The 26,488-nt window shown below is 53.1% G+C and overlaps 1 protein-coding gene across 1 annotated transcript in view; it reads right to left on the bottom strand.

Annotated features, from left to right (window-relative positions):
- Positions 1-3,606: 3,606 nt before the first annotated feature.
- The window catches only part of SYT2 (synaptotagmin 2), a 63,221-nt gene continuing 40,339 nt past the window's right edge, over positions 3,607-26,488 (bottom strand). Inside the window, exons 2-9 of the mRNA XM_077839261.1 lie at positions 23,557-23,754; positions 20,874-21,043; positions 9,494-9,619; positions 8,764-8,931; positions 8,049-8,216; positions 6,882-6,999; positions 5,576-5,709; positions 3,607-3,813 (exon numbers count right to left, since the gene is read on the bottom strand). Coding sequence (XP_077695387.1) covers positions 3,607-3,813; positions 5,576-5,709; positions 6,882-6,999; positions 8,049-8,216; positions 8,764-8,931; positions 9,494-9,619; positions 20,874-21,043; positions 23,557-23,737 — 1,272 coding nt within the window. The 5' untranslated portion in view covers positions 23,738-23,754. The remainder of the gene's footprint in view (positions 3,814-5,575; positions 5,710-6,881; positions 7,000-8,048; positions 8,217-8,763; positions 8,932-9,493; positions 9,620-20,873; positions 21,044-23,556; positions 23,755-26,488) is intronic.

The following is a 26,488-nucleotide window of genomic DNA, read 5'->3' as shown; positions in this document are numbered from 1 at the left end:
CACACCAAAGCTTACTACTCTGGCTCTCCTTGCTCTTCGTATTCACAAAAGTATGTCAGCAGCTGCTTGGTGCTGCAGTCTGCTTCTCTAAACCACAAGCTGTGGGGCTGGAAAGCCTGGGTAGAGTCCCAGGCAGGAGCTGTCCTGCTAGAACATTTGCTAGTGGCATGGCCAGTCACAACTTTCCCTAGGAAGACACTTCCATAGGCTAAGCCACATTGCCAGGAAAACGTAGCTGGTAATCAGGGAGATTTGCAAGGATACTCCAGAGCTGGCTGGCACGGGGCTGCAGCGAGGTCCTTTGAGGGATATTATGCAAAAGGTCCAGAATAAAACAGGACTGGACTCACAGAAGGAAAGGAAACCACAGTGTGGATGCGTATCAGATGCTACTATCCAACGCGCTGGTTCAACCAAAGCAAAGCCACTAACGTTGAAGGCCCCTTAGAGCCAGAAAATGGGAAACTGGCTTGGTCTTCTCAGGTACAGAGTGGACCGAATTGGGAAGGGTGGGTGGTTTCTTCTTGTTACTTCAGGAAACGCTCTAGGAGGGGCAGGACGTGAGCCTGCTTCCTTATAGGTCCAGTCCTGGCCCCCTGAAAAGACATTCACTGCTCTTTGGGGGAGGGGGGAATATGGCCTATATCTGGCGGGAGGCAAAGGAACTGGACTGGGTTCATCAGCCAGCAGGCCTTGTGGTAAGCAGCAGATACTTTGGCCTTTGGGGCACCTTTGGTCCTTGTTTGGAATGGGTTCAGTCTCTCTTAGCCGACGTGCTTCCCCTCTTAGCTGTGTATGATGCTGGAAGGGGGTGAGAGAGCACCCTCCCCACCACCTGGGCCAGCTACTCACCCACCCCATGGGCACCAGTGACTGAGATTATCTCAAGGGGTTTCATGGCAAAGCCAGACACACAGTGTTTGAGCTGGCTCTCACCCTGGCTATGCTCCTGACTAGTATTTACCAGGCTTCCTGTTAGCCCACAAAGCCCAGCTGCCCCAGCCTTTATAGCAACTCTGGGCCCCGAGACCATCCCAACTGCCCTTCTTCCTCTTCCAGCCCAACGCTTAGTTAACACTATGACGTGGAACAGCTTCAACAGGGCAGAGAGTGGGTGCCAGAGCCTCAAGGCCTGGCTTCCCCCGGGGTTAGGCTCAGCCCCTGGAGAGTGGGAGAGCCAAGTTTGAGGCTGACTCAGATTTGATGGCAGCCGTTGCTGGAGCGGCCCAGCCTCTGGGCTGTGTTGGCGGGGTGGTGCTGCCTGCTGTGGAAAGTCTCGTTTGTGCCAGGAAGCAAAGCCCTGCAGGCACACGCCCCCACGTGAGGGTACTGCCTAGCGCAGGCCGTCCAGACAATAGCTAGATAGGGGCTTAAACCTGACACTCCTACAGCCCAGCTGAGGGCCACTACTAGTGGGCGAGAAAGTCACTGCTTGGGCTGGGTCTCTGGCCCAGCTACAGCGTCAAGGGGGGAGATTGGGGGGCAATTCCCTCTGGCCCAGAGGTTAAGGCCCAAGCTGGGGTGTGGGAGAGCCTGGTTCCAGTGCCCTATGCCCTTGTCAGGGCCACAAAGGTGGGGCTCTGGCTGCATTAGCTACTGGTGGAGTTCCCCGCTGGCAGAGTTTATAACCACAACATTTCGCTGAGGCCACGGTATTTTGGGCGGAAACTCACAGCCTCACCATGCCTGGCACGTCCCCTAACCACTGGGCTAGTGAGGGACTGACACACAGCTCCCTTCTTTCCCTGTGTAGCCCAGTACCTACTGAATTAATTGTAACCCTAAAGTGGAACAACTTCACCCGGGGAGATTGAGACCTTTCTGCTGTGAGTTCCCCTGTAGCCCTGTGGTTATGCTCTGCGGCTGGGGTGTAGGCAATCCAGGTTTGAGGCTTAATTCTGATTCAGAGGGGGTCTGGTTTTACTTAAATATTAATTGGCCCACATCCCAGGGACTGACCCCCATCCCAGGAAGACAATGGCTCCTGCAAAGGAGATGGGATTTAAACAAGGACTGCCCTCCTACCTCAGTCACCTGGGAGGGAGGAAATCCCTGTCCAAACCCCTTCTTAGGGGGCACAGGGGAGACTGGCACTAGGCTCACTCACAACACAGGCAAGTACACTAACCACTGGACTACAGAGCGATCTTAACCCTTGGGTGGGCCCAACCAATACTTAATGGAAGCAGCCAAGCTTCCACAGGCAAGAACAAGGATAAGAGCACTTAATCGACTCTTCCTCTCAGCAAGCAGAGGCAGGAATTAAATCAGCATGTCCAACATCTCAGGGGCTGGCCCAGACCACCTAGCTGTAGACAGCTTCTGACGCTGCTGGGGCCCAAGTAACAGTTAATTAAAGTGGAACAGCCTCAACAGGAAGGCTGGAGCGAGCACTCTGGTCACACAGCAGCTCCAGCACCGCATTCGAGCCGCTCACTGAGTAACTCGGGAGCACTGGGTCACAGGCGGCCACACTGGCAGAAACAGCGGGAGGGATTTGCACCTGCCTCACTAACACCCCAGCTCCACCCTCTCGCCTTGAGTTCTGAAGACCTTGTGCCTTAAACCCTCCCCTGGGACGCATCTGGCTCTGTACACTTTTAGGTTGTGCATCTTCAGAAGATGTACAGTAGTGCAAGGCATGATGGGACATGTATGCAAATCACCCCAGAGCTGCTTTCATTTAAGATGTCATTTAAGCACCAAAGATGGCTTTAATCAGCCATTTTGGCAAATCAACCTTGGGTTGGGTGGGCCCCTCTCAAGTCCAGCTGCTACTGTAAGCCTGCCTTGCAATGGTCATTTGCATAAACATCCCATGATGCCGTTTTTCAAAACCAAGACTCTTTTGTGCTCTGTCCTGCACTGAGATTGAACGTTCAGTTATCAAAGACATGCACCCGCCGTGTAACAGCTCCCCTTCTCTGGCAATCACATGGGGGGGGCTGCAAGGTTCAATACCCTACCTAGGTGCCACGGGTGGCAATAGCCCAGGGTCTGTATGCCCAGCAATGCACCTGTCGCACCAGAAAAAACGAAATCTTAAGATGTTCGATGGAGCCTTGGATGTTCCAGTCCCAACGCGACTGCCCTCTCACTTCTCTGGGTGGCTGATGGGAGTCAAAGCAGTCGCCGAGCTGCTCATCACAGTTCTTCTCCACCGACCTGCCTAGTCCAGCTGTATGTATCCCCAAAGCAAGCACAGTGTATCTGGTCAACTCAGATGTTCAGGCTCAGTTGTCACCTTCGCACAATGTTTGAAGGTCCCAGTGTAAAACCGAAGAGAAAGGAAGACGATGCCCTGCCACGGCCTGGCACCTCTGGGACCCACGGCAGAAGCTGGCTTTACGCTTTCAAAGAACAGCACGTAGAAACGATGAGACATGCAGCGGAAGGAAGCGACTTTGCAGAATGAAAAGAACCATCCCTGTCTTTAACCATTTCCCCTGACAGTGCTCAGGACTGTCTGGAAACCCTTCCACAGCAACCAAAGGGTATTGCAGCTTAAAAGAAAACGGAAGCAAAAACCAAAGGTTACATAACTGAGGTATCGATAGCTCTGGGTCGCTTAGAATGTCCGTAGGTTATGCTGGGCTATGGAGCTTCCTATTTGTTCTTCCCAAGCGATGCGTCCACCTCTTCTTCCGGCTTCAGGGAGTGCCACTGGGCGATGGGCCGCCGGGGGTTAGCCAGCATGTCGGACCAGTGCCGCAGCTCCGTGCCACTGGCGTTGGAGCCAACAAATACTTTGCCGATGGCTTCGTTCTTCCCCAGTTTGTCGTAATCCAGGACGGTGATCACCACCTGCACTTTCTGGGGCACACAGAAACGCTGTGTTATTACCAGCATCACAGCTGCAAAATGGCCCGATGCCACTGAGAACCGAGTGGGAATCTATTGGAGCCAAGATTCCCCTGCAGCTGGGAGATGGGTACTAACATGTCCAATAATGCCTGATGGATCTGAGTACCTGTTCCCATGGGAATCATGTTCCCAACTCCCCCAGGCAGCTAGGCAAAGCTCACCCTGTATCTTCAGACAGCTCTCCCTTCTCATTTTAGGGGCAATGGATATTAAAGGGGCAGGTCTGTCCTGAAAAGGGGCTATGTAATACTGGTGGAACACCTGCTCCCCATGTCCGAGTTTAGCTTCTGAAGCAAGTTGGTCCTTTTCCTCTAGCTAGGCAGAGCCAATGCAGCTAAGGGCTTATTCCCCACCCGAATGCTGCACCATTTTAATTCCACTGGTCCAGTTAAAGTGGTACAAACTCCCTAGCATGGATGCAGTGATACGAGTATAAAGCATCGCTAAACCTGTTGCTGCGTGAAGGCACCTTCATGCCGGAATAACTGCACCCCTACTAGGCCTTGTGCTGGGATAACTATTTCAGTAGAAAAAAAATGCCCCCCCCCAGCAGCGTTATACCAGGCGTCAAGCTGGTGGAGAGCAGGCCTGAGTCCCATTGGTTACATTCTGCACACCATTAAAGGTAACATGGCTGCAGCAGGGAAGGGTGTCACCAAGGTCAGAGTATGATGGGGCCAGGGCTATGCAGGGGTCACTAGTGAAGAGCCTGGTGCCATGATGGGGTTCACCAAGGCCAGAGGGCGAAGGGGCCAGAACCGCATGGGGGCTGCCGAGGGCAGTGGATGAAAACACTGGGGCCATGTGGGGGTCACTGAGGGCAGTGGGGATGGGGGGGTCATTCATGAGCCTTTCATTACAGGCGATGAAGCAAGAGGCGAAAAGGACTCAGCCTGACTTGCTTAGGGCCCTAAATATGCATTTAGGTGCTTAGCTTTAGGTCCCTCCTTTGAGACATTTGGCCTCAGATCCCCGGCTCGGGGGTTTGCAAGGCTGGCAGGCCAGGGGAAAACCCAAGTTTCTGCTTGGAACCTGGCAGGTTGGCCCTGGAGCAGCTGAGAGACCATAGCACAGGGTCACTCCTCTAGCCCTGCTTTGACCGGCACCCGTGTCTTTGTCTCACTAGCTCTGCCCCTCCGCCCGCTGGCTGCCGTTAGCATTGGTTATTGCTGAAGTTGGGGCTGGACCTTACTGGTGGGAGTGACCCTCGCTGCAGGGGGCTAAGGATGAGTGGTTGTAATTTGCAACAAGGCGGTTCATTTGCAGAGATATGGAGCAGCCACAGCTTCGGCCGAGGCCAATGGGAGCCTCAGGCCCCCTGTGACTCTGACATTCAGGCCCCTGTGATATTGGTAGCATTTGCCCAGCGTAAACTCTGGCTTTCTGTACTGCCTCTTGCGTTCTAAGCAGCCACCCTCATTACACAGCAGGGACATGTCAGTCTGGAGGAGCTCAGCTCCTGCTCAGCACTAGCGTGCATGAAACACCGGCCCAATGCCGGCTCCCATCTCTCCATATCCTCCGCTGCTCAGGGGGTGGGTGTGTCTAGATCATCTGAAGGCCTGGGTGGTCACCTTATATGGGTGAATGTCATGGGGGAAGGGTCTGATCCCTCCAATCAGAGGCTCCCAACTCAGTCATGTGAGCTGTCACTCACTCATCTCTATGCCCCACCCCAAACCTCCCAAGACGAGAGTCTCGGCATGGGAACCTGTATCTGCTCAAAGGGGATCTCGAAGCTGAAGGACTCATTGAAGTAGGGGTTCAGGGTCTTCTTCTTCACAGTGGTCTTCTTCTTCTTCAGCCTCTTGCCATTCTGCATTAGGTGGATCTTCACATATGGATCTGCAGGGAGAACCCAAAGCAGGAAAGGTCAGAGCCAGCCCTCCTTGTGGGCATGTAGGCGCGGAGGGACCGTAGAGGACAGGGTAGCCAGGCTGGGTTTATCTGTGACTGGGGGGTATGAGCAGGCAGAATGCATCATGCAATGTAGTGGCCTGCTGTCAAATCAAGAGTGGGCAGGAACAATAAGCAGACGCCATTTATCTGTCTACTGCTAAGTACCTACATGGTGGGAAGATACCTGCGAGCACAGGGCTCTTCAATCTAGCAGACAGCTCGGGTCCAGACAGGAAGACAGGCAGCCGTGATGGAAGCTGTACGTCACCGCTGCTCCTGTATGACCATCTGGGCTTGATTCCTGTGTCTCAGGGACTCCTTGACCCCAGAGCGAGCCATGTCCACATTCCTTTGCACTGGGGTCAGTGCGTACACAGGCAATGGGGAGCCCAGCCCCACAGAAAGTCAAAGGGCACACTGGAAGCAAGACCCGCTCCCTGCCTTGGGGCTGGGGGGCAGCCACCCGCAGAGGTGATGGCCTCAGGACAACAAGATGAAAGCCACTGGAGCACTGTTTTGCAGAAGGAGCTCTCGGACCCTCTGTTCCTAAAGCTCATGCTTCAAGCCAGTTGCCTGCAGGCATCAATGTATGAGGGGGAGTGGTCTCCATCCTTTGAAGCAGCAAGGATGGCCATGGCTGGAGACGGGACATTGGGTGGGGTGAGCCAGGGCTCTCAGCTGGCATCGATCATTCTCTCTCTCAGATGCTTGACTGCACCGCATGGGTCACTTGCCAGGATTATCTGGGTCTCCCTCAAATAATCAGTTCCCTGCCATTGCAGGGGCCTCGCGCACTGGTGCACGTCAGTCCCCCCTGTTCTCTGTTGGTGGCACACAACAGTCCAGTCCCCTCTCGGCTGGAAGACTCGGAGCTAATTTAGGTTGTTTGGTTTAGGGTGCGGGTGCTGGGTGGCTCAGACTAGATGATCTGTGTGGTCCCTTCTGGCCTTAAGCTCTATGACTCCATAACCCCACCAGACACAGCACTCAGGATCCGGGTTTCTGATTTAAAGGTGCTGAGCCCTGGGCAGGAATTCTGCCTGGGGAGTGTTAGTCAGCAGCGGGATTGGGCTGGCTCAGGAGCGCCATCAGGTGCTGGAAGGTGGCTCTGCTCTTACCTGAGAGACCCCCCACGTCCATCTTTTTCAGGTTCTTGGCTTCCAGGATACAAACGGTGAGTTTCCCGGCGGTGGGCACGTACCGTAGCGAGATGCAGATATCTCCCAGCTTCTCTGGCTGTGGAGCAAGGGGAAAAGCAGAGGTCAGTGCCTTTCCATGCCCTGGTATCCTGGGATACTTGCACTGAGAATCAATCCTTCAGGAAACCACGGGAGGAGACCCAAGAACCCCTTCACCCATCGAGCTAACCCCTGCATCAGACACGGTGCTGCATCGCTGGTGCAGGCTGGCAGGAGGTCTGCAGTAGTGCCAGTCCCCAGCTGGTGGCAGAAGCCAGACCAGCTCTAGCAGTTTTTACCAGATTTAAGACAGGGCTTCTGCACAAGAAAGACACCTTGCAGTGGGCAGCGGGACCTGAGTTAAGTGCAGGTCTCAGGGCACAGCCAAAGCCCGTGTTAAATCGGAGTGTCTCCCCATAACAGAGCTCCCCAGCTCCACATGGACTGACACACAGTGTCGTATTTACCAGCTCTACTGTCAGACCACTGTACCAACAGTGCTGAGTTCGGCCTCGCAAACCTTCCTGTGAGGTGCGTACTATCATTAATCCCACTGTGCAACTGGGGAAACCAAGGCACAGAGGGGCAGTGACACGGCAAAGTCAGACCTAAAACCCCATTCTGCTGACTGCCAGCCACATGACCCCACCACTTCTTTCTTAATCAATGGAGCCTCCCATTTCCTGGGAGCTCCATAAGCACTATATTGACTTAGCAAGGCTAAGTGACTTCCCAAGGTCACACACCATGGCGATGGAGGACCTGGAATTGAACCCAGGAGTCCTAACATGTAGTCCCCTTCTCTAGCTGCGAGACCCTACTCCTTTGCCAGAGCTGGGAATAGACCCCAGAACTCTTTGTCCCTTGCTCCCGCCACTAAGCCACTCTCCTGCAGGTTATCAATCTCTCATTGCAGGATGGATCCTCTTTCTCCCCCTCTCACCAATACTCAACTGCAAAGACAACACTTATAAGGAGCCCCCCTCCTGGGGTGACCTTGAAAGCACAGCAGCTGCCTGATGATCCCAATTCCTGACCCTTTGAGCACATTTTCTGAAGCCACCTCCTGCTGGCCAGATGCCCCCGCTCCTTGAACTCCCATCTCACCTCCTCTTTCTCACCGCCCTGCAGGTCTCTCCACTCCTCAATGGGTTGGCCCAGGTCCACTGTGTTCATGGGCACCTTGACCTCCCCAATGATGTCGTGCTTGGAGAAGCGATCAAAGTCGTAGATGGCCATCACCAAGGTTTTCCCACCCAGCTCTTGGTAGGGAACCTGTTATGAAGAAGGACCCTTGCAAACCATTGCCATAGCGACATGGGGTCTGGCTGACGAAGGATCCGACAAATGATCATGCACCGCAGTGACTAGGCTGGGACCCCTTCACTGGTTCTTGCAGTGAGTGGCCAGAATTGCTGTGTCAGTTCAAAAGCACTGCTCAGCCACACAGCTGCACGTCGTGCGGGCCATGGGTCTGGGCAACTGCCTTGGTTCTCGTTCAACATGCTGGCAAATTATTTACTAGGGGCAGCCCCTCCACCAGGGGAGGTGCAGATCCTCCTGCAGTTCCTGACTGGGGCATGGTGGGGACAGGGACAGAAGGCTGGGACACATCCCTGGCTGGAAGACAGACAGGAGTTCTGCCCTTCCGACAGTATTAGACTGACTTAACGGCAAGGCTAAGGGGCTCCTCATGGTCACACACCATGGCAATGGCAGACCCAGGAATAGAACCCAGGACAAGTGTCCCCTGCAGGACAGAGTGGGGTCTAGCAATTGGGGCTGGGGACCACTGTGCTGAGTGAACTAGGAAGGGTCTCACCTTGAAGACGAAAGTCTCATTGAAGGCCGGGTTGAGGGTCTTCTTCTGCACTTTGGTCTCGTATTTCTTCTTCTTGTCCGGAAGCAGGAAGACTTTGACATACGGGTCCGAGGTGCCACCCATATCCAGTGCCGGGAGCTCGGCCGCTTGGAGAATGCCCACCGTCAGCTGGAGGGAGAAGAGGGATGTTTCCTCAGTGAGATGGCTCAGCAAGACGCCGCTCCCACTCCCCACTGCATGGAAAAGATCCCCAGTGGATCTTCCAGCTCCACGTTCCCTCTGCCCCTGGCCAGTCAGGGACGCGCTTGGTCACCCTCCCCGACACCCTGCTGCAGCTGCGGCCAGGAGATCGCTTGCTGAGCTGTGTCATTCCACAGACGGTGCTCTCTCTGTGCTGATAGTGGGCCTGCCAGGTCTGGGCTCAGGGCCCTGTGGAGAGGCACGTTCCATCCATCTTCCCCTTCCTCACATCCCAGGGTGCTTGGGAAGTGCTAGAGGGGACCCCTTCAAAGGGCATGTGGGACAGTCATGGTGGGGATAAATTCCCTCCCCACATCTCTGCCCTTTTCAGGCACCTGTGCCACTCAGAGGCTGGCATTCCCCCACACTCTTCGGCTGGAGTTTCCAAGGCTGAGTCCTTCACTTGACCCTCTCCTCACAACCCTCCCGCACTGCCCTGGCCTCCTTCCCCAACCTCCCCATGTCCCAGCCCCTTTCCTGCCTATGTCACCTGGTTAGCCTGGAAATCATAGTCCAGCGAGAACTGCAGCTTGCCCAGGTTCTCTGGCTCCTTCTCCTCCTCCTCGCCTTCTCCCTCCGTCAGGCCCATCTCCGCGTCGTCATCGTCCTGTTTGTTCTGCAGAGGACACAGAGCCTGCCTGCTCAGCTACGAGGCTTCAGACACGGCCGGCCGATCACACACACACAGCTCTTCCCCGGCTCGGTGCCTCGGGGATTCCCAGCCTTAGAATTCATGCACGAGTGTCACCGACTGAGAGGAGGCAGGAGGCTGAACTGGGGTTCCGTTCAGCAGACTCCCCAGAGACACGACTGCCCTCTACTGGAGGGACAGCAAGACCCTGCTCTAATGGGTAACCAGAGCCTGAACAAAAGTGAGCTTTGGGAGCAGAAGGACCTGAGATCTAGCTGCCCTGATGGCTGTGCAGCCCTGGCAGCATAGCAACGGCTGGGAAGTAATGGATCTGTTACAGATAACAGCACTGACTGGGAAGCAGGCCTGGGAGAAGCCACTGCAAAGCAGGAGGCCCCCGGGTGGTCAGCACTGGCCAGACATAAAGGGGAGGGAGAGGTTACTTACTTCCTACCATAACTGGAGTTCTTTGAGATGTCTTGTCCCGGGGGGTGCTCCATGGGAGGATGTGCGTGCACTCAGGCACTCCTGACCAAAGATCTTTTCATTCGCAGTGTCTGCGGGTCTGCGCCTACGCCATACACCTCCTCATGCTCAGTATGAGGGCGTATAGGGAGGAGTGGACCCTCGCCACACCAGTTCCTTCACAACCTCACAGGACCCGGAAGCAGAGGGAAAGGAGGGCAGTTGGTGGAGCAACCACAGGGACAAAACATTCTGAAGAACTCCAGTTACTGTCCGAGGAAAGTAACCTCCCCTTCTTCTTGGAGTTATTGTCCCCATGGGTGCTCCATGAAAGGAGACTCCAGAGCAGTACCTCAGTGAGGAGGCTGGTGCTGAGGAGGCGGATTCAGTGCAGAGTTTAAAACAGCTTCACCAATGTCTGGAGGCACATACCAAGGCATAGCGGTGGGAGAACCAGTCCTTGAGGAGACCTTTCTCAGGGGGGCTGTGGGCATGGATTGAGCCCTAGTGGAATGAGCACTGACTTTAGGAGGGGATGCCCTCATAGCATGCCAGAATACACCCCAAAACCCAGTTAGATAGTCTCTGGGTAGAAACTGAGGGACCTCTCATCCTCTCGGCGAAGAAGATGAAGAGCTTGGGGGAAACCCTGAAAGGTACAATCCTGTGTAGGTAGAAGGCCAGAGCTCTTCTTATGTCCAGAGTATGGAGACTGGCCTCTTGTCTTGAAGACTGAGGCCTAGGATAAAAGATCAGTAGTTGAATGTCCTGACCAATATGGAACGCCGATGAAACTTTAGAGAGGAAACCAGGATGGGGACACAGGGTAACTCTCAGGACAGAACACTGAGTATGGTGGCCCCTAATTCACCTACCCTCCTGGCCGTGAGGAATGGTCTTGAAGAGCAGATAGAGGAACGGACGGGTTCCCACTAAATTGAAGTCCCAGGGTGGAGCATCCTCCTGCACTGAAGGAAACAAATTAAGGAGGCCCTTAGAAGTGTTGCAGTTGTAGGATGTGTGAAGATCAAGAATCCTTCAACTGACTTGTGAAATGCTGTGAGAGCAGCTAGGTGAACTTTCACCGAACTCAGGGAGAGGCCCAGCAATTTCAGGTTTAACAGGCAGTGAAGTGAAGACTTGGCAGGGGACATGGAGCAACGAGAGCACCAAATCCAGAAACGCTTCCACTTCTGCACGGAAGTCTTTATTGTGGTGGGCTTCCTGCTATTCACCAGAACTGTCTGGACTGCAGGAGGATACTCCTTCTCTAAGCCCAGAAGCCATCGAGGAGCCAGGCCTTGAGGTGTAGTGATGAGAGGTTGGGGTGGGTTGTACAGCCCAACTCCTGTGTCAGGATGTCCATCAACAGAGGGAGGTGAAGAGGCAGACACAGCGAAAGACGAGTCAGGGTCAGGAACCATAGTTGTCTTGGCCATGCCTGGGCTCTGAGACTAATCACTGCTCTTGTTTCAACTTTTTCAGAACTCTGCAGCAGGAGAATGGGGGGATAGGTGTATAGCAGACATCGAAGCTAAGGGGCACAGAGAGCATCTACCTTCTTGAGTAGAAATATCAGCACTTCGTGCTGAAAGGCATCATAAAACAGTCTACCTGCGGAAGACCCCAGGTAAGGCAGATCTTACAAAAGACTGAATCATTCAGTTCCCTCTCATGGTCTTGATGGAAGAATCTGCTCAATGAATGTACAATGATGTTCTGCAGTGCTGGCAGACAAACTGCTGAAATATCTATTTGAAGGGCTCCGCACCAGTTCCACAGCTTTACCAAGTCTTTGCTTAAGGATTGGAATTTGCTCCTCATTGGTGGTTTATGTCTGCTCAGTTGCCTAATATCACTCTGAGCAAATGGCATAATGGACTGCTTGGAGTGTGAAGATGTCGCTGTGAAGTAACAACTCCCGAGGAGAACCACCTGCCTTGAGCTGTATTATCCTAGAGATGAGTGCCTCAGCCCAGGAGTGGGGTGTCCATGGTAATGACGTGAGCAGAAGGTGGGCGTGAGAAGGGGGTTCCCACACAGTCTTTGAGGATTTTTCCACCAAGCGAGGGACTCGAGTCCCATCAGAGGCACTGATAACCTTCTGGACACATTGTGTGTGTTGGGAGGATAGGCTGTCTTGAGCCCGGCTTGAAGGGACCAGAAGCGGTGTCTTGCATGGGAGTTACAAAAGTACAGGCTGCCACGTGTCCGGCAGTTGAAGGCAAGCCCTCACTGCAGTTTGTGAGCTCTGTTGCAGCCTGGAGATTTGGCTGGACATCGTGGCAAACCTGTCTGCACGTAGATACGATCTGGCTGCCACAGAGTCTAGGGCGGCGCTGATAAAGCCTATGTGTTACACAAGTATCCAAGGCGATTGATCTATACGGGGTGAAGGCCCAGGGAGTGGGAATGGGCTAGGGCCTGCTTGGTAGCGGACTGCACCTTGTGCAAAGAACGACCCTTGAGGAGCCAGTCCCCAATGGGGGGGATGATTTCCCCCAGCTGCCAAAGGTGGTCGGCTACGATGGAGAGGACCTTCTTAAAGTTCTCAGGGCAATTGACACGGTACCGGTGGTGTTTGGTGCCCACTACAAATCTGAGGAAGTGCCAGTGCTCTGAGTGTATGGTGACGTCGACGACGAACCAGCCCCCGGGATCTAATGATGGAATAACTCCTGCAAGGGTGAGTGTCCTGAATGCTGCACATGAATACGGAGTATTTAGAATCCAGAGGTCCAGAATCAGTCCCCACCCTACTTTTCTCTTGGGACCAGGAATAGAATCCCGTTCTGACAAAGTCCAAGGGAACAGGTTCTAATCACCCCCAGTTGCAGGATGGATTTCACCTCCTGCTTTAGGAGCCCCTCATGAGAAGCATCCCTGAATTGGCAGGGGGAGGAGGAGCGGAGGGGGACATGGAGCTGAAATGGATGGAGTAGCCCATCAAAATCACCTCCAGTACCCATTTGTCTGAGGTGACGTGCTCCCAGAAAGGGAGAAAATGGGCAAACTGTCCCCATAGGGTGGGTGGATGGAGGGTTGATGCAGCTGAAGATCCGATCGGGAGAGCTTTTGGTCCTTGACTAACGGGTCAAAATGGTTGTTTGGATGAGGTAGCCAACTGAGAGGTGATGGTGGAAGATGGGCCTTTCTTATGCAGTCTGGGCCTCTTTCTAGGCAGCTCAACGAATCTTTGGGGGCCTGAGAGTACACAGGACATGAACATTGCGTTGTCTGAGGTTTGCTGTATCTTCTCTTTGTAGATGGTGCATGTGTGCCAAGAGATCACAATGCTGCCTTAAGTCTATGGCATCAATAAAAAGTTTAGGTCCTTTGAAGGGCTGGTTTTCGTGTTTTGTACCTCCCTGGTCAGGCTGGAGGACTGGAGCCAGGAGGCACAGGGCATGACTACAGCAGTAGCCATAGAGCACCAGGCTGTATGTGCCACATTAAGGGAAGCCTGCAGCAACATCTTTGTGATTGTCTGACCCTCTGTAATAAGAGCTGGAAACGGCTCTCTCTCGTCCTGAGGCGACAAATCAGTCCAATGGGAACATTTAGAACAATTTGTAAAGTCATCTTTCACCATCAGGGCTTGATAGTTGGTGACTCTGAATTGAAGGGAGGCCTTTGAGTAGCTGATACAACCTAGAAGGTCCAGACATTTAAGCTCCTTATCAGTTGGTGTTGATGTGAAGCAACACTGACTACTTCTCTCATCGGCAGTGTTGACGACCAGAGAGTTAGGGGTGGGATAGGAGAACAGGTGCTCCAAACCTTTGGCCCTCTTGGAGATGGGTGGGATGGCAGCTGGAGTCTGCCACACTGCACAAGCTGGTGACAGTAGGGCCTGGTTGACAGGTTAGGTCACCCTGCCCTAAAGGGAGGCATGCAGATGTTCACCGCCGAGTGCGGCTGATCCTGGACTTCCTCCAGATGAATCTGTAAAGCCTCCTCTACGTGCTTCAGAGGGTCCTCAAAGGCCTTGAATCATTCATGTAGGATGGTGGAGGGGGCATAGCTGCCTCATCTGGGGAGGAAGAGGATGGTGGTGTCTCCTCCTCTGTTTTCAATGGTGGGTCTTCTTGAGGAGGGTCCTGAGGATATTGTTGGCCAAGAATCTTGGTGGATCCTCTTGTGCGAAGACACCCAGTAGACTTGGTCCCCACGAGGGGCCCAATGGTTCAAAAAAGCCCTCTTGGGAGGGGCATAAGGAAAAGGAATAGGGCCCCAGAACTGTTCCTGCCAGTGCTGATGGGTCATGCATTGGCTGGTTCCTGGCATCTCATCCTCAGGGAATGTCAAGGGAGGGAGGGTGAAATGGGTAGGTGGGGGAGCCTTGAATGGATACCTCTGAATCAAAGAAAGTGTCCTCTCCCAAGTTCGGTGGTGGAGCTAGTGGAGCTAGTACCAGGCTTGGATTGGTACTGGGGGCCAAACCGGCAATTGTGATGGTACCAGTGGGTGAGCATTTATATGATGCTGTGGCAGATGTGTTGGTCCCAGCTGGCATGCAGGTGCGGGTGGGGAAGTCCTCCCAGTATCCTCAGCACAGGGGACTTGTTTCCTCCAAGACCTGAAGGTCCTTGTGAACGAGGAACCGGGAAAGCACCAGTGAGCCTGGGGATGACTCCTCTGGGTGAAACACCTCTAGTGGTACTGGAGACAGTGGACCCACTTGCTCTGGAGAGGCCCGGCTGAAGGTAGATGGTATTAGGTGATATGGTTTCTTCAAAGAGTCCTTCCGCTTCAAGGAGTCCTTCTGTTTGGAAGAGTCCATTTCTGGTACCAACGGGTCTATCGTTTGCTGCTTGGTGGTGGGCTTTTCAGTGTGCGGCTTCGCAGAAGAAGCCTTCCTTGGAGGCGTCAGTGCCTTGGTACCGTGATTGATAGGAGCTTCAACAGGAGATGTGGTCTCCTTGCTCCCAGGTTAAAGCAGGTAAAAATGTATGTACAGGTGAGTCACAGTCTATAATGTCAAAAGGCAGCAGAGATGTAGTGTTCTGCCAGTTTCCCAAAAGTCTTTCAGGGCTACCTAGGATAACTCTGGGGATCTCCACCTCCTTCTTCAGTTTTCTGCTCTGTTAGAATCAAAACAGCCAAGAGATGAAGAATTTTTCCTTGTACCCATATTTATTGCTTCTTCTCACAGAAGCCAAGCTGCCCGTAACAGCTCCCACGCACGTCCCTTCTTCACTGAGGTGGCGGGGAAGGAATGCACTTAACAAAGGCTTTGATTTTTGATCTCACACACAGTGCCCATTTGCTTTCCATGCACGGGAATTAGCACTCTCCAGTTCAAGTTTTTCATTTGCATTACACAAGGCTTCCTTCTTGTTTGATGGGTTACTTAGTTACAGGGATACATACAACGCAGACATTTGCCATCACATTATACCAGGGCACAGATAAGTGACAACAATGCATGCAACATCCCACCAGTTTTCCATGAAGTTTAAACACATTCTTATACATTTTAACATCTACTTTGAACAATACTAACAGACATGTGAGCTGTGAGTTTGTCAGTTCTTAGCTGATGCCTAGGCCTTGGCCAGAGCTGGCACTTGGCTTACCAGCGTCACACCCATCATGGGGCTGACAAGACTTGAATTCTAGGGTCTTGGGCATAAGCCACCAGGAAAGCCACTGGTTGAGAGGGCCTGAGGCGCGAAAAGGGGAGAAGGGGGAACCCCCTCTCCCTAAGCTAAGAAATCATGCTAAGAAAATGAAAAACAACACAAGTAAAGCAGCAAGGTAGCAGACACTACAGAATTCTGTCTCGAGCCACGGGTGGTGGAGAAGGAGCTGGAGGGGCACGGGACCACTCCTCCTAGACGCCCTTGTACTGGAGCACAAGAAGGCGTACGGCATAGGCACAGACCCGCAGACACTGCTAACAAAAATACCTCCAGTTGAGCGCACCCGCGCATCCTCAGGCAGAGAGGCTAACGGGACAAGATCTTCAAGAACAGAGGGAGCGGCCCTGGGCGGATGGAGGGCATGACCTCCCTGCAGACGGGCCAGGAAGGGGAATGGAGATAGGCCCTTGAGGTAAAGGACTAGAGTAAGAGCCCCAAGCCTTTCCAGCATGGAAGGCTACAGACACCCGCCTACCTGCAGGGGAACGTAGGGCCAACATTGTGTAGAGGAGCAGGAAATTAAACCCCAGGCTGGTGCCCAAACCGCTGGCCCATCCCTCCTGTTATAAATTATCTGCTACATATTAATCTATTCAGGAGGTGTCTAGGAGCGATGTGGCAATGATCTGTTAGACGTGAATAAGGGATGGGATCAGAGCCATAGCTCAGCTGGGGAGTTCCCCTCTGACCTCCCAGATCTTAGCCTCAGACACAACTTGTAGCCTGTGTTTTGCAAAATGGGGCTTTGTATCATTTTCCTGTTTAGCAGTGGATGTATTGGAGCCCCAACTGCCCACTCTCCCTGGAGAACTCTTCAACATGCATTGGGCCTGCCGGGCATAAGCTTTGGAGCTAATTGGTGCATTGGACAAATCCCCATATCCCCCGCCCCTTTGCATGGCTGACAGAGAAGCAACATTCACTTTGCCACCTACCATGAGTTGCCATCCAGGTTAGTCAGAGAACATGGAGACAGAACAACACAGAAGAAGGACAACGAGAGCACAGAGAAGGAAGAGAAGGACATTATAGAGACAACCACCACCACAGATAATCAACAACACCCAATGCGCGTGAGAAACAACAGACTCCACCCTCTTAAAGGCACACCGTACCCAAGCTGAGTGTGCACGCTGGAGTGGGCTCTACTTTCAAGCAGTGAATTTGGAAAGTTTTGTCAGCACCAACATTGATTTTGTACATAATCAGCCAATCTCTAAAAGGGGGGTGCCCATTTATGCACTTTGCCCTCATTACATATATCTGAAACAAGCCAATTTCAACTTTCCCTTTAATGGAAAAGTGCCCAGCAAAGCCACTGTAGTTGCTACCAGTCCAGTGTTTCTCTGGAAACCAAATGCACAGGAAGCACAGAGAGAGAGAGAGAGAGAGAGAACATGATTTTCCTCACAAAGATAACACATTTACCGGGACAGCACAATACCCTGCTATATAACCCTGGACGGAGGGGGGTGGAGAAAGGAAACTGACATGAAAAGGACGAGAAAATGAAGTCACTGTGACATCCTGGCTAAGTGTGCATGCTTGTGTCTCCCCTGGCTGACGGATACAAGCCCAGCTACTAGTGCTGTCCCCAGCAGAGATTCTCCTTTAGCTCAGGTGGCCGAGATCTGTCTTTTCAGAGCAGCCCGGCCTGCTTTCTGCTCCATGGAGTGCATAATGACGATGAGCAGCTGTTTATTCAGCCCTTTTGGATTCCCCATCCCAGCTGTGGGCCATCCTGAGGAGCTGTGCTCTGGCTGAGATCAGGCCCGTGCCATCATGGCTGCTGAGTGCCTGGCAATAGCTTTTTCCCCTGTTCCTTCGTATATGCATCAGCCTGTCGCTGTCGCTGCAAGCCCTGGGTTTGCACTGACTCTCAGCCTTTGCCTCATACCAAGCAGCCTCCTGCCTGGTGCTAGGACCGTCGCTCCAGGCACTGCACCTCCCTTTAGTGCTCTGGAGCTAGGCTGTGTCACTAAGGCTCCGGCCTGCCGTGGGGTGATGGGAAGCCGCGTCAGCCAAGGGGTAACTCCAGGAGAAACAATCCCTTTCAGAACTCTAAGCAGGCCCATTGCACCCACTCACCCCTGGGATGCAACATGTGTTACCCTCAGCTCCCCTCTGCATCCTATGGGGGCAGCACAGATTCCTAGGGGTACTAGCAGATGATGCACAAGGGGCACAAATTGGCATGGTGGGGCAGGCATCTTGCTCCATTCCCTACTGCACACCTGCCAGGCTGGCCCTACAAGTGTCTTCCTAGATACATGGGGGGTGGTGATCACCTCCTAGGTTTCATCCTCTGCTTGTCTAGGTAGCAGGGACAGTGACGTGGGTTGGGGGATGCCACTGGTAACAGGGCAGGTAAATGCACAGAGCTTGAAGAAGCAGTTCACTGAGGCATTCAGTCAGCAATGATCAAGTCCTGATAAGACTCGCCAACCCCAGAGGAGTGAGCCCTGGGCTGCACCTCACTAAAATGCCTCCTGCAAATGCAAAGATGCCAGCAGTATGGGCTATAAAATGCTCAGGTCCCAGCCCGCTGCCCTGCATGTCGGGCTGGGCACCTCCAAAGGACCTGGTTGGAAGGGGGGTGGGGATTTGGAGCCTCTCCCGTGACCCAGGCTCCACATGGCTGACCTGCTGGATTGCTACAAGGATCCGCTGCCACAGTGGATTGATTAAAACAAAAACAACGAGGAGTCCAGTGGCACCTTGAAGACTAACAGATCTGTTAGTCTTTAAGGTACCACTGGACTCCTCGTTGGTTTTGTGGATACAGACTAACACGGCTACCCCTCTGATACTTGGTGGACTGATTGCCACCAGCAAGGCCAACGGCATAGCTCCAAGCTGCAGATGCCAGCTGAAAGGGGAATGACTGATTGACTGGAAAGCTCTAGCCCAGGTCTGAGAGGCATGTGGTGCAGACCAATCTGTAAATAGGGTTTGCCATAAAACAGGCCTTTGGGATCCCATCTGCCCTCCAGTTTCTCTACAGCCTCCAACTTCCCATCTGAATAGGGTCAGCCAGTCCTGTTGGGGCCTGATTCACATCAGCTGGCAGAACTCAGGCTGTGGGCCCTGCTGCTGCGGGCAACTCCTGCTGCGCTGGGGCTTCGCTGCTGGCTGGCACTGCTGAGGAGGGGGCAGGGAGGAAGGCAAGGCCAGGGCATGCCAGTCTGGGACCATGGGGCTCCCATGGAACTTGCTTCACCATTTCCCTAAGTGAAAAGGAAAAGGACACATGGGCTGGTGGGGGGTGATTCCACCCTGGAAGAATCATAGAATATCAGGATTGGAAGGGACCTCAGGAGGTCATCTAGTCCAACCCCCTGCTCAAAGCAGGACCAATCCCCAATTTTTGCCCCAGATCCCTAAATGGCCCCCTCAAGGGTTGAACTCACAAACCTGGGTTTAACAGGCCAATGCTCAAACCACTGAGCTATCCCTCCCCCCCAAGAAACTCATGGGTTCTCATGAAAACTCACTGGGCACTTTATTTTCATAAGGGAAAGTACACAAAATGGGGGTGGGGTGGAGGGATGATTCTGCAGCAGCTGTAGTCAGCAGATGATCCACCAGCACCTGCGGGCGTTGTTTATGGGGTGCCACAGACCAAGTGAGCATCTGGTGTTCCTCTTATTCTAGCCACAAATGTTCTCCCGGAAGGGCCGATGAAGCGGTTTGGAGACAAGATATGACCCTGTTCTTCAACTTTTGCCAGCTCCTAGAACCAAACTTTACCCATATCTGTTGGAAGCCTGTTGGAGTCTATGTTCCCCCTGGAACTTTTGAGTCTCATGCACCTCACTCTGCTCTTCTGGTTAGCAGCTAAGACCATTATCTGAAGCACTAAAATGCCTCAAGAAATGCTGCTCTCCCTGGCTTTCCAGCCCAAATCTCATGAGACACCCTGTTTTTGTGATATTCCCAGTCATGCTTTATATACTTGAGTGGTCTGCAGTTTGATCATGTTGCTGGGTGATCACTGATCCTGAACTTTGACTCTTAAGGAGGCTCCTCATCCCAGCATCTCCCCTGAAGGGGCTGATCCTTAAAATGTGAGAATAACTAAAAGCAAAGACGAAATGGGAGGAAATAGGGGGGAAAGAAATACTTAAATGGCCTGAAACTTATGAATGGTGATTCTGATAATGCAATCTGCTGCTTTATACCAGTCAGATTCTCCGATGTCTTTAAGCTTTAGAAGCAGTCAGCGATCCTGTGGGGAACGTGAGACAGTTGTTGTGGCAAATAATAAAGAACAGGAGAAGCATTTCCATTCCTTGACAACAGAGACGCAAACTCTGCTGAGATCAAGAGCTTATTTATATGAAGAGCAAAGAGCCCTGTGTAACTTCCTGATTCATGTGGCTATCTCCCGTGTGTTCTCTAGGTTTGGGGGAAACAGTGCTATTGACAGGGGTGGGTCTAAATTAAAACGTGTGATTCAAGACATGACTATAAAGAAGACTGCACAAATGTAAAATGGTAGGTCATGTAAAGCACGCCATCTGCTGGCATGTTTCATGGCTAGCTTTGTTCATGAGTTGGTAGGTTCAATAAAGTTGTTGTTCTGCAGCACATGACTCCCTCTGTCTGAAACCCTGCGTGTATGGGGAAGGTCAAAAAAACCTGGATCCAAATTCTGCACCCGAGGCCCATTTCTAATTAGGAAAGCAACCCAACCCCCCCTCCCTACCGCCATCCGTACTGCAGAGGGGAAGACCCTATGCCTCTCCCATCCAGTGTCTACAACTAACTCCTCCCGCTGGATAAACCCTTCCCAAGTGCCTTATGGGAACGTAACCCACCCTAGGACAGCTGGGGAGCATTGTCTCCCTCTGGTGATACCAATCTGCTACGGCATCAGTTTGATGCCATTACTGCTTTCGCCCTAGCTCATGCTCGTAGCGGCAGAGGTCCCTGGAGTTCAAATCCTGCTCTAGGTGAAAGCTGAGAAGGTTACCTTCACTCCCTGTATCTGAGGAACTGCACACTTCTGCTGCTGCTTTAGGAATAAATGACTGTGTTTGTTGTTTCCTTGGTCAAAATGACAAGCAGGCGCTTTCTAACACTCTGCTCAAGGGACCCGACTGAGCCTTTACCAAGGGGCGTTTTACCTGGTTCCCCGATTTCATGTCTTTCATGTTCATGGCGTTCTTCATCCCTTTGCCCTTCTCCTTCTTGTTCTTCTTCTTCTTGCAGCAGCATTTCTTGCAGATGCAGAAGCAGCAGGTGAGGAGGAGCAGGCCGCCTACCACAGCGATGGCAATCAGGGCCCAGGGAGGCACTGTGCACAAAACAACGCCAGCCACACGATCACCCTTGTGCCACAGCCACACCCCCAGCAGCCAGCACCCGCCCGGCGCAAGGCCTCAGAAATGCCCCTGGGTTATACAGGGCGTTTGTCACTGCAGGGCCTGAGCACGCTCATTGACAGGGACACACACAACTACCGTGCTCTGCAGGCCAAGGCAAGTTGGGAACTCTGCCATTCGCCCGGTGATGTGAAATTACCCTGCAACAGCCCCTCCCCTGGCCGTTAAATGGCATTTATTCTGGAACTGAGCACTCTGACTCCCCACTACCCCAGTCCCTCTAAGGTAACTTCCCTTCCTCCCACCTGCCCCCTAGGGTTACCACCTTTGAAATGCAAAAAACCCAGCACCCCCCTCACAAGGCAAGCCTGCTGCAAGCCCAGCTCCCAACCACAAGGCAACTCTGCAGCTCTCCCCCATTTCAATAGCCCCTTACAGTATCTAGAGAGAGAACAGCTACAGATAGGACTGATAACATCACTTTCTTACTTACACTGTGGGAGTGGGAACACGGCAACATCTTTAGCTGGACACCGAAACTTTTAACATTAGATATCCCAGTGCATTGTGATAATCATGCAAACCTTTCAACCCATGTAAAAAAACATGGCAGACTACATTATTTTTCAGGCAACTAGCAAAGCCACAAAAAAACTGGCCAGGCTGGTCCGCTACCAGCCACATGGTAACCCTTCCGCCCTGCCCCGCCCCAGACACCACATGTAAACACCCCCCACCATCAGTCACTCCATGAGAACTCCCCACTTAACTCCCCCACCCCCCGAGTCACTCCATGGTAACTCCCCCCAGTCACTCCATGGTAACTCCAAACTGACCTCCCCAAGTCACTCCATGGTAAGTCCCCACCGACTCCCCCACCCCCCGCAGTCACTCCATGGTAACTCCCACTGACTCCCCCACCCGTCACTCTATGGTAACTTCCCCCCACAATCACTCCATGGTAACTCCCCACTGACTCCCCCCACCCCCCCAGTCACTCCATGGTAACTCCCCACTGACTCCCCCACCCGTCACTCCATGGTAACTCCCCCCCGCAGTCACTCCATGGTAACTCCCCACTGACTCCCCCACCCGTCACTCCATGGTAACTCCCCCCCCGCAGTCACTCCATGGTAACTTCCCACTGATTCCCCCCGCCAGTCACTCCATGGTAACTCCCCACTGATTGCCCCCCCATCACTCCATGGTAACTCCCCCCCACAGTCACTCCATGTAACTCCCCACCTACTGCCTCCCCCTGTCACTCCATGGTAACTCCCCACTGACACCCCACACACAGTCACTCCACGGTAACTCCCCATGGACCCCCCCCGCCCCGAGTCACTCCAAGGTAACTCCCCGCCAGTCACTCCATGGTAACTCCCCACTGACTGCCCCCCGCATCACTCCATGGTAACTCCCCCCCACAGTTACTCCATGTAACTCCCCAATGACTCCCCCTCCTCAGTCACTCCATGATAACTCCCCACTGGCTCCCCCCCATCACTCCATGGTAACTCCCCACTGACTCTCCCCACGCCCCGCAGTCACTCCGTGATAACTCCTCACTGACTCCCCCCCATCACTCCATGGTAACGTCTCACTGACTGCCCCCTGCATCACTCCATGGTAACTCCCCCCCACAGTTACTCCATGTAACTCCCCAATGACTCCCCCTCCTCAGTCACTCCATGATAACTCCCCACTGGCTCCCACCCGTCACTCCATGGTAACTCCCCATTGACTCTCCCCACGCCCCGCAGTCACTCCATGATAACTCCCCACTGACTCCCCCCCGTCACTCCATGGTAACTCCCCACTGACTCTCCCCACGCCCCGCAGTCACTCCATGATAACTCCCCACTGACTCCCCCGCGTCATTCCATGGTAACTCCCCACTGACTCCCCCCCGTCACTCCATGGTAACTCCCCATTGACTCTCCCCACGCCCCACAGTCACTCCATGATAACTCCCCACTGACTCCCCCCCGTCACTCCATGGTAACTCCCCACTGACTCTCCCCACGCCCCGCAGTCACTCCATGATAACTCCCCACTGACTCCCCCGCGTCATTCCATGGTAACTCCCCACTGACTCCCCCCCGTCCCTCCATGGTAACTCCCCATTGACTCTCCCCACGCCCCGCAGTCACTCCATGATAACTCCCCACTGACTCCCCCCCCCGTCACTCCATGGTAACTCCCCACTGACTCTCCCCACGCCCCGCAGTCACTCCATGGTAACTCCCCACTGACTCCCCCTCCCCAATCCCTCCATGGTAACTCCCCACGGGCTCCCCCCTAGGGATTCAGTGACCAGTAACTGATGCCGAGGTCCCGTCCATCTCGCCCGTGTCTGCGAGGGCTGCCCGGCCGTGCTCTCGCTACACTGGGCTGAGCAGATGCAGTGGCCCATCCCCTCCGAGCTCTGTCTGGGCTGTCCAGAAAGGGATGCTGGAGGCGGGGCCGGTCGCCAGCTACTCACGGGGAATCTTGTTCAGTTCGTTCATGAACTTGGCCTTCAGCTTGGCAAATATGTCCTCCTTGCTGTCACTCAGGCTCGTGGTGTTGGTCACGTTCTCCATGGAGCCCACAGGCATCGCGGTGCTGACCGGCTGCGGAGCCACCACGGCCTCTGGGTTTTTCTTGGAGCCAGTCCCCATCATGGTTAGTTAGGGGCTTCCTGAAAGACACAGTAATGTCGCCAATGACACGCTAGGCCCAGCCGGTGTTCCACTCTCCAGAGTCACCCGGGCAGTGTTTCCAGAGGTGATGCCTGTACCCAGTGCTTCATAAGCCTGAAATCTCTGGGGCTGTCTTTGGAATGCTTCAATAAAGGCCAGTTTGTTTCTCCCCGACTGGAGGGACACAGGGTCTAACAGAGCGAGGGGTGGCATGGGAGTCAGGACGCCCGGGCGCTCTTCCCCCCTTCCTGTGAACGCTCCGAACAGCCAGTGTGGGGTGGCTGCTGTGATTCCACAGGGACATGTGACCAGGTCACCTGGTGCTGGACCCCATCTTGGGATGTCAGTATTTTTCCAAGCTTTGAAACAAAGGGTTCCCGCCATATGCAAAAGCTATACAAGGCAGGAGAGTGACATCATCACGGTCCTTCACTGACTCCCCACCCAAGAAGACTGCCGGAAACACCTGAGGAACAAAGACTGAACTAGGGGACGTGCTGGACCCAGGCTGAAGGGATATGTAGCCTGTGAATGGAACACCTGGGGATTGCAAGCTGTAAGACAGTGCAGCTGGCCCCTTAAGAATCTGCAGCCTGCTTGTATCATCTCTTAGGGTGAGAATCTGCTATTCATATCCAATCTCTCTAGTATATTAAGCTTAGCTTCAGTGTTTTGTTTATTTGCTAGGTAATCTGCTTTGATCTGTTTGCTATGCCTTATAATCACTTAAAATCTATCTTCTGTAGTTAATAAACTTGTTTTCGCTTTATCTAAAACCAGTGTGTGTGAATCATAACTCAGTGGCAAAAGGCTGTCGCATATGCCTCTCCACATTGCAGCGCAAGAGGGTATAATTCTGGGTTTACACTCCAGAGGGGAATGTGTGCCTTAGGAACCGGGAGGTGCCCTAGCTGAAGCCTTAACATTCAGGGGGCTGGTTAGTGAGCCTGTCTGCATATAACTGCAGCTGGGTGCGTCCCTACCTGTATGTATGCTGGTGAAAATGCAGGCTAAAGAGGACTTTACAGCTTGTCACTGCAGTACAGTGTAAAAGGGAGCCCAAGCTGGTGGGTCAGGGAGGCTCAGTAGTACCCCAGTTCCAGGTGGCACTCTAGGTGGAACCCGTCACACCCATATCCCAGTTCCCTGCTCTAACCACTCCCTTAAGTAGACAGACGCCTCAGGAGAGGTGCCATTAAGCTGCTGGACTGTACATGACAGGGCACTCTCCTGCTTTTCATCATCCCACGCAGGAGCCGGTTGTCAGTGCGGGGGTGGCACTGTATGGAAGGACTCAGTAAGCCGCTGTGGGGCTGTCACTGCTAATGGATGAGAGGTGGCCCTGACGACCCTGGGAAAAGGATAGGATTGTTCTCAGAGGCAGTTCAGCAGAGGAAGACCTAGGGACCATGGCATCATCTCTGGCTGTCAGGGCACTGACAGCTGCCAATCAGTGTGATAAGTAAAGCAGGAGAGAGAGGACCCAGAAGGTCAGCAGAGATACAAACCCTACGGAGAATGGAAACCATTGGCCACAGCAAACTCTTCCTGAGCAGGGTCAGCAGGAGCCTCTGCAGAGATCCAGCCTCCAAACTGCTCAGTCTCCCGGGGCTCCTTTGCAAACAGCCTCCTGAGCTCTGCTACGCTCCTGCATCTCTGGCCATCACACCATGGATTCCCCCAGCCCCTTCCCCTGAGCCTCCTATGGTGTCAGGTCCTCACCCTTGAAGCAGCTTCAAGGAAGCAGCAAGGGTCAGTTGTTTAAACAGGGCACTGCGAGTCTGGGTTTCTAAGATACATACCCAGCTTGATTATCATACACATTGTAAGGAGAGTGATCGCTTTAGATAAGCTATTACCAGCAGGAGAGTGGGGTGGGGGGGAGAGAAAACCTTTTGTAGTGATAAACACCCATTTTTTTCATGCTTTGTGTGTATAAAAAGATCTTCTATACTTTCCACAGTATGCATCCAATGAAGTGAGCTGTAGCTCACGAAAGCTTATGCTCAAATAAATTGGTTAGTTTCTAAGGTGCCACAAGTACTCCTTTTCAGCTTGCTACAGACTCCCCACGTGACCTTGAATAAGTCACTTAACCTATCAGTGCCTCAGTTTCCCCATCGGTACAATGGGAGCAATAACTCAAAGAGCAGAGAAATCTGTGGAGTAAGCAGGTTATGGTGTGTTATTGCACATGACTGTTAAATATAAATGAAACTAACAAATCTGCATTGAAAGCCGAGACTGGAATTAATTGCTGGGTGTTTGTATGTTACAGACGGTAAACTCCCTGGGCCAGCACAGGTGAGAGTGCTTTGAAGGAACTGTGCTCAGAGGAGGGAATCTTTCTTAATGTAGATGAGGCCTGAGGAGGAAGGAACCAAGCTTGACTCTCAGATCCCAGGCTGAGTCTGCAGGGCTGACAGCCAGAGAAACCCTTTCATGCGAGTGTCCTTGATTTGGATGCACTAAACAAGGAGCCCCAAGATGTCAATTCTACATTAATATGATCACTGATTATCAGTAGGGCCCTATCAAATTCACAGCCTTGAAAAACGCGTCCCGGACTGTGAAACCTGGTCCTTTGTGTGCTTTTACCCTATACTATATAGATTTCACAGGAGAGACCAGCATTTCTCAAATTGGGGGTCCTGACCCAAAAGAGAATTACAGGGGGAGGGGCACGGGGGGTGTTACAAGCTTATGTTGGGGGGTTACAGTATGGCCACCCTT

The sequence above is a fragment of the Eretmochelys imbricata genome, chromosome 21 (assembly GCF_965152235.1).
Source record: "Eretmochelys imbricata isolate rEreImb1 chromosome 21, rEreImb1.hap1, whole genome shotgun sequence".
Lineage (NCBI taxonomy): Eukaryota > Metazoa > Chordata > Testudines > Cheloniidae > Eretmochelys > Eretmochelys imbricata.
The sequence above is the reverse complement of the archived record's forward strand: the minus strand, read 5'-3'. Positions and strand labels throughout refer to the sequence as shown.